The 13771-nt window shown below is 37.3% G+C and overlaps 1 protein-coding gene across 1 annotated transcript in view; it reads left to right on the top strand.

The window, feature by feature from the left end:
- The window catches only part of NETO1 (neuropilin and tolloid like 1), a 110560-nt gene extending 101218 nt beyond the window's left edge, over positions 1–9342 (top strand). The window contains exons 8-10 of the mRNA XM_047828268.1: positions 974–1087; positions 7722–8280; positions 9282–9342. Of these exons, the coding sequence (XP_047684224.1) occupies positions 974–1087; positions 7722–8280; positions 9282–9342 (734 nt within the window). The remainder of the gene's footprint in view (positions 1–973; positions 1088–7721; positions 8281–9281) is intronic.
- Positions 9343–13771: the final 4429 nt, after the last annotated feature.

The raw sequence follows: 13771 nt of genomic DNA, 5'->3' as shown, positions 1-13771 counted from the left end.
CATCACAGAGCCCCACGTGGGGCTCGAACTCACAAACCGCGAGATCATGACCTGAGCCGAAGTCGGTCGCCCAACCAACTGAGCCACCCAAGTGCCCCTAGAGACTGATTTTTCTAAACATCCTATTACTCTGATAAAAAAAAAAAAAAGGAATGTATTTTCCTAATATGGAAGTCCTATCTAACCTTATACGTTGCTACATTAAACTTGTACTATTTCTCATATCTTTGTATTGTATACCTTCCGGGCATCCTTCCTTTATCTCCCAGCACCCTAAATGCACATTGTAATCTGGATATCATGGACCATTGTAACATAATGTTACTAGAATGTGTGAAATACGTGAAAGTAGGTTAATTTCATCAATCATGTTGATGGGAATAATATATATTTTTCTTATGTTGTTCAGGATTAGTTTTCTCTTGGTCTGAATTTCCCTGACATTTTTTGTTTTGTTCATTTGTTCAAATAACGCAATAGAGATTTGCTTAATGTCTACTTTCTTCGTTCGTGTTTTGTAAACATATGCTTTACAAAATTATTTCGATATTAATTAATTAAATTAAGACTTTTTGCATAATACAACTAAATTTGTACATACAGAATTCCAGTGTAAAGCATCATGTTATGCATGTAGTGGGCACTTAATTTTCGTTAAATGAATGCAGCAAGTCAAAAACAAAAAAAAAGAACACACCCATATAGATAATGTACTTCATTGTTATCATGGAAACCCTCCTGTGCTAGTTTTACAAGCTAAGCACATCTAGAGAAGGGCCCGCTCTGTTCACAACATGAGAAATAATTACCACAATAGCAACCCCTGAGAATGGAATGTCGGATCGTTTATCTCAATTTGATGGCAAATTATCATTCTCCTCTTTTTGTTTTTCGATTTGCAATCAGAGTGATTTACTACTGAATCACTGTTATAACTTTTTTCTTTGCTTTTTTTTCTTCTTCTTATTTTTAGCTCCCTGTGAAGGCAATACATTCTTCTGCCATAGCAACATGTGTATTAACAATACACTGGTCTGCAATGGACTCCAGAACTGTGTGTATCCTTGGGACGAAAATCATTGTAAAGGTAAAGACCGGTTCTTAAAATTTGCAAAATTCCTCTGCCTGTAGAGTGGGAAGAAGTTTATTACAGTGCTTGGATGTATCAGACTTAAAAATGGACTGTCTATGAACTGTCTCAAGCTTCGTGTGTATTTGGTATTTCATTTGTAAACCTTAGTCTTTGCTTTCACCAGAAGTTTCCTCATTCGTTGATGCATAGTAGAGTATCCTTAACACTGGGATGCTCATTAAAGACATCTCATGAGAGCCTGCAGAGCCATGGAGAGGAAATGAAGCTTCCTAGTGCAGTGTGTTTTTCCTATCAGACCTGGTGCCCTTCATCTCTGCCTGCAACTCTCCCTTATTCCAATGTCTTCATCGGATAGTAAGCACACATTCTAGAGGTCAAGTGCGTTCAAGGAACATTTGTGCTTTCAGGTACTCCCAGCCACTTACCCCGACTTCCAATTTTGCTCCCCAAATGCTTTTCTTCCTTTCCCATGAAAATACCTTCCAGGGCCCCTGCTCCCTTCTCTAGCCTGTCCACAAAGGTCTGTTTACTTGGATAGCAGTCCTCGGCTTGGCTATGAATGTTGTGTGTTTTACCTGAAAATGCCAGGTATATTCTTTTACTCACATTCAATATTACCTGATTGGCAAAGAAAAAGGAACAGGCAATGAACTCTTTCATGTTCAAAGTCCAGTATTGTCTATTAAACCATCTTCTGTGGACAGAAGCAGACAGGCATCGCCACCCTAGCCATGGTTGACGTAGTGAGAAAGGCCCAGCCTCTCAATTATTTTGAGGGTAGGAGTAGGTGATTATTCAAGGAGCCACTTCTGAATGGATGGATAGGAAATTACGTAATTTGTGCAGTAGAATCTTAAATCGGCACTGTTAATGACTGGTAGTCTGAAACTTTATTTGTCTAACGGGATTGGTTCCCACATGTATAGGGACCATTTCACATGAGAGTGGACAGAAGAGAATGTGAACGGATATGCATTATGAGCTTTCAGGTTTCTCTTCTCCAGGTGGCAGAACCACTATTTTGATTTCTGATTCATTCTTTTTTGAAAAGGGATCACACCTTTACAGGTTTGATTGTTGTTACTGGCTCACCTCAGAGACACTGTGGGTTCAGTTCCAGACCACCGCAATAAAGTGAGCCAAACAAATATTTTGGTTTCCTAGTGCATATAAAAGTTGTTTGCACTATTCTGTAGTCTAGTAAGTGTGCGATAGCAATATGTCGGTAGAAACAATGTGCATACCTTAATTAAAAAAAAATACTTTATTTCTTGGGGCGCCTGGGTGGCTCAGTCAGTTAAGTGTCTAACTTCAGCTCAGGTCGTGATCTCATGGGGTGTGGGTTCGAGCCCTGTGTCAGGCTCTGTGCTGGCAGCTCGGAGCCTGAAGCCTGCTTCAGATTCTGTGTCTCCCTCGCTCTCTCCCTCGCTCTCTCTGTCCCCACTCATGCTTTGTCTCTTTTTCAAAAATAAGTAAACATTAAAAAAAATTTTAAAAAGTGCTTTATTGCTAAAAAGTGCTGGCCATCATCAGTCCTTTCAGCGAGTCCAAATCTCTGGTAACAGGTTACCATAATAAATGTAATAATAATGAAAAACTTTGGAATGTTGCAAGAATTATCAAAATGTGACATGGAGGCACGAAGTGAGCAAATGCTGTTGGAAAAATTGTGCTGATAGACTTGCTCGATGCAGGGTTGCCACAGACCTCCAATTTTTAAAAAAAACACATGTCTGTGAAGGACAAGGTGAAGTGCAATAAAACGAGGTATGCCTGTAATTTATTGGAGTTAGTTTCATGTACTAACCTACAGTATGTTCTAAGTAATTCGCTGTGCCCTGGAAAAGAATGCATTTTGCCATTGTTAGGTGAATTGTGCTATAGATGTAGGTTGATAGCACTGTTCGTCTTCCATTTCTGTTTTTATTTCCTACCATGTTTTATCTATTTTTTTTTAATTTTTTTTAACGTTTATTTATTTTTGAGACAGAGAGACAGAGCATGAACGGGGGAGGGTCAGAGAGAGAGGGAGACACAGAATCTGAAACAGGCTCCAGGCTCTGAGCTGTCAGCACAGAGCCCGACGCGGGGCTCGAACTCACGGACCACAAGATCATGACCTGAGCCAAAGTCAGCTGCTTAACCGACTGAGCCACCCAGGCGCCCCATGTTTTATCTGTTTTTAAAAAAATCCTCTGATGATTATGGTTGAACTGCTTCTTTCTTCACTTCTGTAAGCTTTCATTTTATGTATTTTTGAGTTTAGTTGTTGGGTCTGTACATGTTTGAAATTATTGTGCTTTCCTGATGGATTGACCCTTTTATCAATCATTATCAAATGATCTTCTTGTTTTTAATAACTTTTTGCTTTAAAGTACTTTGTCTAATGTTAGCACATCCACTCTAGATTTCTTATAAATACGGTTTGTATTGCAATCTTTTTCCATCCATTGGCCTTTAGTCCATCTATATCTTTGAATGCAAAGTATGCCTTCTATAGACAGGATATAGTTGCATCTCATTTTTTGATCCATTCTGAAAACCTTTGCCTTTTCATTGGATTGTTTAATCCCTTCATATTTCAATGCTGGTATTGATATATAGTTGGATTTACATCGGCCATTGTACTTTCTTTTCCCCTCTGTGTCCCATGTTTTTTTATTCCTCTTTTCTTCTTTATTGCTGTCTTCTGCACCGAGTGAATATATTCCAGTGTACCATTTGAATTCCTTTAGTGATTTTTAATGTATTTTTGGAGCTATTTTCTTAGTGGTTATTTTAGGGGTTATAACATACAGCCTAATTTCCCAAAATATATTGCAGGTTTATACTAATTTAATCCCAATGACATTGCTTATGTAGGTCTGTTCTCTCTTCCTTCTTACCTATTACAATTGTACATATTACTTTTATGTACGTTACAAATCAAAGAATACATCACTGTTGTTACTTTATATAATTTTAGAGCAAGTATGTATTCACATAATTCATTATATAACCCTTTCCTCCTTACCACTTCTCATTCTTTCCTTTGTTTTTTGTGAATTCACATTACCATCTGATGACACTTCCTTATTCCAAGACAGTTTTGCTCCTACTAAACTCACTTGTACTATTAATACCAAATATATTATAAGTTAAAGGCCCAACAGTACAATTTTATGCATATGATATTACTCTTTTAAAAAGTTAAGGGAAGAATGCAGAATATATATTCAACTATACCGTCCTTGGTAGTTATGTATATGATCGCCTTTATCGGCAGTGTTTATTTGCCACTTTAATTCACTTTGTACTTACTTTTCTCACGTAGGTTTGAATTACTGTCTGGAGTTTCTTGGTTTCGGTCCCAAGAATTTCCTTTAATATTTCCTTTACTGCCGTAAATTCTTTCAGCATTAAATTATGTTTATTTCTGTTTACCTGCAGATGTCTATTTCATCTCCATTTTTGAAAGTTCGTCACGCTGGATATTAGATTTCGATCAACAGTTTTTGTTTTGTTTTGTTTTTTGCCTGCAGAGTTTTAAATTTGTCGACCCTCTGCTTTCTGGCCTCCCAAGATTTCTGATGATAAATTACCTGTTAATCTGATTGGGAGTCCTTTCTGTGTGATGAGTTATTTCTCCCTTGCTGCTTTCAAGATTTTCTGTTTCAACATCTTTAATCTCATATGTCAGAGTGTGGGTCTCAATTCATTTATCTTACTTGGAATTTGTTGAAATCCTTGGATTTTAGATTTGTTCATCACATTTAGGAAGTCCTCGCCCTTTATGTATGTGATTATTGTCCTGCACTTTCTTTCTCTCCTTCTTTACTCCCATCCCATGATGTTGGTGCCATTGATGGCTTGTCTTATTTTTCTGAGGCTCTGCCCACTTTCCTGCATCCTTTTTTCTTAGTCTTCTTCAGATTGCATAACGTCCCTTCACCTATCTGCACATTTGCTGTTCTTTTCCTAGTCCAGCTGAAATGTACTGCTGAGTCACTCAAATGCAGTTTTTATTTCTGTGACCATGCCGCTCAACTCTAGATTTTTCACTTTTTTCTTTTTTAGAATTTGTTTCTTTTTTTTTTTAAGTTTTTAAATGTCTATTTATTTTTGAAAGAGGGAGAGACAGAGAGTGAGCAGGGGAGAGCAGAGAGAGAGGTAGACATAGAATCCGAAGCAGGTTCCAGGCTCTGAGCTGTCAGCACAGAGCCCAATGCAGGGCTCGAACTCACAAACCGCAAGATCATGACCTGAGCTGAAGTCGGACGCTCAACCGACTGAGCCACCCAGGCGCCCCTCATAATTTCTGTTTCTTCATTGCTATTCTGCATACAATGAGGATTTCTCCTCGTATTTTCCTTTACCCCTTTAACCATTGTTTCCTTTAGTTCCTTGAACATATTTTATAACAACCGCTTTGCAATCATTTTCTCGTTGTCTGCCTTGTCTGCTGTTTGGCCCTCTCTAAGGCTCTTTAACCCCCATGTATGAATTGCATTTTCCAGTTTCTTTGCATGCCTTGTGATATTTTGTTGAAAACTTCATGTTAGGGGCGCCTGGGTGGCTCAGTCAGCTAAGTGTCCGACTTCGGCTCAGGCATGATCTCACAGTTAGTGGGTTCGAGCCCCGTGTCAGGCTGTGTGCTGACAGCTCAGAGCCAGGAGGCTGCTTTGGATTCTGTCTCCCTCTCTCTCTGCCTCTCCCCTGCTCATGCTCTGTCTCTGTCTCTCAAAAATGAATAAACATTAAAAAAAAGAAAAGAAGATAAAAAAAAGAAAACTTCATGCTAAATAATGTGCTGTAGCAATTCTGGATACTGATTCCTCCCTCCCCGGGGCTTATTGCTACTTCTGTTTTCTCCTTGACTTGTTTGTGAGCACAGACCAGGCTGGCCTGTTTCAGTGACGTCTGTCCTGACGTTCCTCCACGGAGACCATGCCATGGTCTCAGATGGTCCTGGCTTAGTAAGGCTCTCTCTGACCATCCCTTTGCCTGTGCTGTTTTTGTGTCTCTGTTGGTATCACACCCAGCTGTTAGTCTCCACCAAGTGCCAAATGATTGCTCTGTTATTTTGGACAGTTCCCAGGAGTATAAATTGCTCCAAGGTCTGACCCAATTCAATTCCATTCAGTCGTGGGATTAGTCTTTGAGTTCGGCCTTTATGATTTATTCTAAATTACTAGTTATTTTCCTGACATTTTACGTTAAGCTTCTACCCGTTCTCAGGTCTGGCTAGTTGCTACTGAAGAGCTTGATCGTCTCCTCTTAATCGCTTACCAGGGAATGTCTGTTGTTTTGGAGATCCCTAGGCCTGAACTTCTCCACACTGTTCCAAACAATGTAACGTTCTTTGGGGAAAGCTCTGGCGCTCTCTGTTCTTGACTTACCTGTCTTCATGGGCAAAACGTCTGCATTACTGCTCTGAGCGATGGAGGGAGGCAGGGGCCGTGACCTACTTGTCTTGGAGTGACATCCCTACTTTATGAATAGGGTACTGCCCGAGGGTGGTAACCTCTGGCTTATCAGCTTGCCCCTCCAGGCAGACGGACAGACTCTACGAGTGAGCTTGGGCAAGTGGGCTCAGAGACAAGCATTCCCAGCCTGCTGCCCTCCCGTAGAGCTTCCATCCTACCAGTGGGGGCTGAGAGGAGGAATGGAGCCCTTGACAACTCAGCATCTCCTGCCTAGGATAGAGTACCTGCACTAGGGATTCAGGGGGGTGGTGAGAAATGCTAGTGGTTTGCTCCTCCTGGGGAGATACTGCAGCTGTAGAAGGGAAGGCTTAGGAGGAGGAAACTCTGTGCTGTTGTCTGAAACCTCCCTAAGTGTCCATCATGGTGAATTGGGGTGGGGTTGGGAGAAATGGGTTCAAAGGCCAGATTCTCACTGTTCTTAATGAAATTTAGTAAATTTTCTTGAATAAATGTACTTCCATTTGCTCTTTCCATTAAGATAATTTCCAGAAACTATATATATATATATATATATATATATATATATATATATATAGTATTTCCAGATACATTTCCAGATAATTTCCAGACAAAAAAATATATGTGCACATATATTATATTTATTTATTTAAATCACTTTTACCAGTTATGGTTGTTTCACTGGGGAAGAGGCCCATGGAAGACATCATGCCACCATTCCAGAAATTTCTGTCATGAAATCGAATTACCTTTTGATATCAGAATATTGTTGTTATTTTGAGTTCAATTATCCATGTCAGGAATAAATTCGAAACCATATAGGTAAGTCTGCGTTCCCACTAGTGGAGTTTGGGATGTTTCCTTACACCTATGAGAAGGAAAATAATTTACCGTTTTTAACATTACTAATCCATTCCCAAATGTCATGCTGAAGGTCTTGTAAGACCTTCTCCACGCATATATTTATGTTTCAAGTAGGGGTGCTGGGCAGTGGGAGGGCTGTCTCTAAGGCCGGACGATAGGGCCCCTGTGAAAAGCGAAAGGTTTTGTTTCTAAAGATTCGTTTTTGTCACTCGAAGCCTGTAAGAGTCCCATGCTGAGCGTACGTCTTGTTAAAGTTCTCCCTATGCGCCTTGACTACCATATTAATACGCGGTGGATTGTTTCTTGTTTTGTTTGTTGTTTTCACTCTCCTCAACCTGTAGAGAAGAGGAAAGCCAGCCTGCTGGACCAGCTCACCAACACCAGTGGGACTGTCATTGGAGTGACTTCCTGCATTGTGATCATCCTTATTATCATTTCTGTCATTGTGCAGATCAAACAGCCTCGTAAAAAATATGTCCAAAGGAAATCGGACTTTGACCAGACAGTTTTCCAGGAGGTGTTTGAACCTCCCCATTATGAGTTATGCACTCTCAGAGGGACAGGAGCTACAGCTGACTTTGCAGATGTGGCAGAGGACTTTGAAAACTACCACAAACTGCGGAGATCCTCTTCCAAGTGCGTTCACGACCACCACTGTGGGTCCCACGTGTCCAGTACGAAGGGCAGCCGCAGTAACCTCAGCACAAGAGATGCTTCTGTCTTGACGGAGATGCCCCCACAGCCCATCAAACCCCTCATCCCGCCCATGAACAGAAGAAATATCCTCGTCATGAAACACAGCTACTCGCAGGATGCCGCAGATGCCTGTGACATCGACGAGATCGAGGAGGTGCCCACGACGAGTCACAGGCTGTCCCGACACGACAAAGCCGTGCAGCGGTCAGTATCAGTAGATTTTTTGATGACGACTATAACCTGAGGACCAAAATGCCTCCAAGAATATTGTGTTCTAGTCGATCTGCATTTTTCACTCTCTCTTTTTGTTAATGATTCAAACCATAGGATCTCGATTTTTTCCCCTCCTTTTCCTTTCCCGTGTCATCCATAGGCTTCCTGAACCCTGTTTATGTACACATGTGTTTGTGTGTGAGCACACACAGACCAAAGATAGTTCATTTATTCCCACGCGTACATGACATTTACTTCTACCCAGATTAGGGTTTTAATTTCTATCATAAATACGACTTGCTAATTTGCATCCACATGGTCATAAATGTCGCTCTCGTCAACTTTTAATATATTTTCAGATATAAAATGATATTTGGAAGTAATTGCCTTACCAAGATGGTTAACCCATCTTGTTGAATAATTTTAATTAAAAATAACATATTTTGCAGTATGATGTATTATACTTTTTGTATGACAATGAAATTACCGAAATCCTTTTTTTCTACAGATCACATAATACTTACGTTACAAATTGCATATAATAGTATGGTATGCTAAAATACAAAACATTTCTATTTAAATGTAGAGAAAAATAGTAGCAACATTTAATTCATGTTCCTTTTAACAGAAAGATACTATTATCTGTATCGAATTATTAGCCATAAAATTAGTAAAAATTTTGAGGAAAGAAAATTTAATTCAGAAAAAAAAATCGATTTTAAGTCCCCTAATCCAAATTATATATGTTTTCTTTTGCATGTTTACTAGCATTGAGTTTGTTTTATGAATGTACATACTTTTTTAATTCATTAGTGCATCTTAAAACCTAAAATATTTTTAGTTGATTTAGTATTTTTGCATGCTGATGGGAAAAAAACCCTATTTCCACAGTTTTAAGAATTTTTAGGAATGCTTTTAAGTAAGTATTTGTATGAATATTTATTTTTTGTGCAAATATTACTTTGTTGAATGAAATAGCCATAACATTCCAGGTTCTGCCTCATTGGGTCTCTAAGCAAACATGAATCTGAATACAACACAACTAGGGTCTAAAAAGAAAATTCAAGGTAAGCGAATGTCCTTGGTTCCTTCTCCCACCTTGTTGTATTCTGTTTTGTTTTGTTTTGTTGCAGTTGTCTTGTTGATATTTTAAGGAATGTGCTCTTTATTCATAATTTCTTGAGATATATGTTTCGTAATATTTCGTAATCAGAAATATAATGGGTTCAATGCTGATGGAATGATGATTTGTCGTAGACATATCTTTCAAAACATTGTTCACCTGCTTACCATCAAGCATTGTACTACGGTGTTATTAAAATGATGTGAAATCAGGAAGTGAAATTTTACATGTTTTAAAGTTAAAATCCGAAACCTAGTCCACGCTTTTTAAAAAGAGCAGAAGAAATGCAAGTTTTTCATAATAAAAACACTTGAGGATTGGCTCAATATAACCGAAGTCAGTATATAAAGTTGGTAATTTCCTGATTGATTTCATTTGGCAATATTCTACTCAGACTCCTACGCTAAGTATTTGGTGGTACTTATGCAATTTGTGCACTCTTATTTTTGCATGAATACATAGCTTATCTCATCCAAATTAAATGTAGCATGTTATGTCAAAATCTATGAAGTCAAATTTTATGATATAAAATTTGAATGCTTAACAGTGTAAAATGTTCCATTGATACCAGTGGTCTACGTGTACATCTATTTTGTGATCAAAGATCATAGCAGCTTTACTTTTAGCACTTGCTATTCTATATCTATATTAGACTAATCTGTCTCCAATTAAATTTGCTTGACAGCTAAACTCTTCAAAGCGCTTCAAGCCTGTCAACTATTCTTGACTTAGGTGAATGCACTTCCATGCTCTATATTACCTTGATAAATTGATGTATTTGTATGCATTTTTCATTGGGAGAAAATGTTTTAACTGTGTTTTATTTTCAGAGAAGAACTATTTGTACAAAGATGGGGACTGTGAAAAGAAAATTCTATAGTGAATTGTGAAAAGTGGACATATTTCTAAATTCATTTCCACTGCCTTTATCCAATCTTAAGAATTGCAGACATTTGTTATTCCTTCAGCAAGACATCCCCGCTGCACAATGATATGTTCATTTCGTAATTTGGTTGCTGGCCACCAAGTGCTCCTTAGGTTTTAAACACATTTTGAGATTTACTGGAAACTTGAAGAAGAAATTAGTTCCTGATTAAGACTATCCCGATTTTTATTTTCACTGTTAGTTTCACTTTGTTTCCATGTTGTTTTATGTCCTCGTTATATGATTGTACGTTGTGTGATATGTGAAAAATACGATTGTGGATGAACTTTGTGTTACATGTACGTTGTTTTCATTAGATAGACTGCTTGAGAATAGTGCGCTCCTGAGGGATTTTGAACATGCTACAGTTAAGAAGTGAAAATATGGACCATGGACACACCAGCTAGAGGTTTTATGGACTATAACCATCTATTGTTGGATTCTGATTAAACGCAGCCGAAAGTCTTGAGCAAAAATAACTACATTGCAATAATAAACATCTCACTTTTTTGTTGTTGTTCTTTCCCAAATTCCCCCAACTTCCTTTTTGTTCTATATCAAAGGAAGACACTAAGTTTCAGAAATCGTTTTTGAAATCAGGTATTTTACCATTCGTACCCTTCAATAGAAATGTTTTTTGATGAAGCACTTAGCAATATGACTGAATTGGCAGTGTGAGAAACTATCCTGCATGTCAGTACTGAATATTTGAGTTGGAAAAATATCCTTTTTATTAGACACATTGTAAAAAGCATGCATTCTTGAATACTGCTGTTACACTTCCATTTCTTTGTGTCATATGCTTGCTACTTGTAACTTTTGATATAAAGATATATAAAAATGTATAATAATTTCCTAACTTGAGTTAAGAAAAATGTTTTCTTCTATTAGAGTGATAAAAAGAAAAACACCTGACTTAACATAAGTGCTCACTTTATATCAACTCTTTCTACCTGTTAGGCTATATAGGATGTCTTTTAGTATTGAGGCTTACTTCTCTAAAATTTGATCTTGAAAATTTTATGGAATATGTTCTTCTTTTAGAATAGGAAAATCTTTTTAAACGCTTTAAAATCACAGATCCTTCTCTGCCCCCACATTACACCATTCTGAGTTGCTCTCATACTGAGACGCACAAATCCTACCTGAAAGCTTACTAATCATGATGTGTTTAATATAAATAAAGTAAAACCATATGATATATTTACTTGCTGTTGAATTATACACACACTCTATAAACTTTGATTTAGTGAATGGGTACTTTTTAATATCGAGTGTGTATTCTTAGAAAATAAACTTTAAAAATCAGAATTACTATCAATCTGCTTACCAACATCGCCCAAACTGCTGAATTCTATAGGATTCTGTCCTTTGAATAGTAAAGCAATCTAGTCCATCACAGTTCAAACTTTGTGACCCAAGCAGGCTTTACAAACCCATAGATGACTTACTTGCATACCTCCTTATTAGGAATTCAATTTCATATATGCTACAAAAACAATTAAATGGGAAAGAAAATAAAACTTCATGATAGAAACGTTAAAGAATTATCATAGCAATTCTGAATAATCGATGTTGAAAAAAAGTCAATATACATAATCACTTCCATGCATCTGATAAACTAATGAATAGAAAAAAATATCGGACATGATAAAGAAATGTTATTTTTATTGTTTTGCTACATATTTTATACATACTGCTTATGTCACAATGTAGCTTTTATTATTTAACTTGACTGATTTATTTAATCTCAGGCCAACTCTTAGCCCTTTAATTTAAATGTAATGCATCCACAGATTGCTAGCCATGTTTATGTTACTTTTTCTTTTTTAGAAATCTTCATAGGCCCTTTACTATTTGAATGAATAATCTCAAAATTATAATATATATATATATATAATGTATAAGTATATATATATATATATATATATATATATACACATTTATTTATTTATCTCAAGACTTATTTCTAACAGAAAACAAAGGAAAATAAATTAAGTGACCCACTTGCCCTGTAGCTGTCCATAGGCAGCTCTTCCTGAATCTGCAGATGCTTCTGATCTGTTGGTTCACTGCTGAAAAGATCTTTGGACCAGAAATCTGCTAAAGGAGGTTAGCAACAATGAAAAGTCCAACCACACTGAGTAAATTGGTAAAGATGGATTTCTTATGTACATTTAAGGCACAGCAGCTCCAGGGGCAAAATACTTCTAATGAAGAATAGGTCTTTTCGGTGGTCATGCTAAAGATATTTAAAAATGGTTTTGACGAATCAGAAGAGAAGGTAGTGACGATGCTAAGGCTAGGACCTGGAGGCATCCTGTTGGCCCTCGGAATAACCCTGGATGCTGGAGCTTGAGATCGTGGGGGTCCACCATACCTGGGAGGCCCTTGGAGGAGGCTTCTTAAAAGCCACTACTGAAATTTATCAGTATATTAAACACTTCCATTTACTGGCTTATCAGACCCTGTCACCTGAACATCAACCTTCCAGTTTCAATCGGGAGACAGTTGTAGGTAAGGAATGAGATGTTTCAAGACTCTCAAGATGTTTCAAGATGTTTCAAATCCAGTTATTTTAATAAATAATTATGTGTTTTGATAAAGTGAATTTAAAGATTACTTACACAAGTGCTTTATTAATTCCGTAAGATGTTTTCCAAAAGCATAATTGCACACTATATTAGTTAATTTGAAAAGAGCCATTTTCCTTTTATTTCTTATATTTTTGAATTAACTTTCAAACACCAGGAGACATATCCTGATTATATGCAACGCCTGTGAAACCCTGCATTCAGCCTCTTCCTTTTGTCCAAGTGCATTTCACCTGCCTAATTCGAGATGGGTGTGCTGATTGGGAAATACTGTTTGGAGGGGGGGGGGGGCTGATTTTATCTACATGCAATTTCTAGGTATCATATTGCCAGGCAGACTTATGTAATGTTTGATTTTCTATCATTCACTTGCATTTGCTCGGACAATTGAAATGTGGCTATAAACAGAACTGTAGATCAATGTCACTGAACTTTTAAAGGAGAACAGTCCACATTGTGGAAATGCCAGCTTTTCTGTTCTGCATTATTTTTTTCCACTAAAAATATTTTAATGGGTCTGACTCCAAAAACTGCCATTCTTGGTGTTTAATAAAGTTAGGTCTTTGACAAAAGCTGAATGAATATTCACGTAAACTGTTGCATTAATTTTTCTCTATTTTTCCCCTAGGAATTTGGGTTTTTCTCAAATTTGATAGCTTTTTAAAAAACCCCATGAATCGATTTTCCTCGGCTTCAGAATATCATTATAAATGACAGAATCTGATACTGGTTCCTGTTACCTTAATTAAAGTAATGGCGAATAATCTATTGATGTTTTGGTGGTGAAATAAACGATAGCATTTTTATCTTATTATGACGTTTGTCTATTGCAATGATGAA

Source organism: Prionailurus viverrinus, chromosome D3 (assembly GCF_022837055.1).
Source record: "Prionailurus viverrinus isolate Anna chromosome D3, UM_Priviv_1.0, whole genome shotgun sequence".
NCBI classification, from domain to species: Eukaryota; Metazoa; Chordata; class Mammalia; order Carnivora; family Felidae; genus Prionailurus; species Prionailurus viverrinus.
The sequence above is the reverse complement of the archived record's forward strand: the minus strand, read 5'-3'. Positions and strand labels throughout refer to the sequence as shown.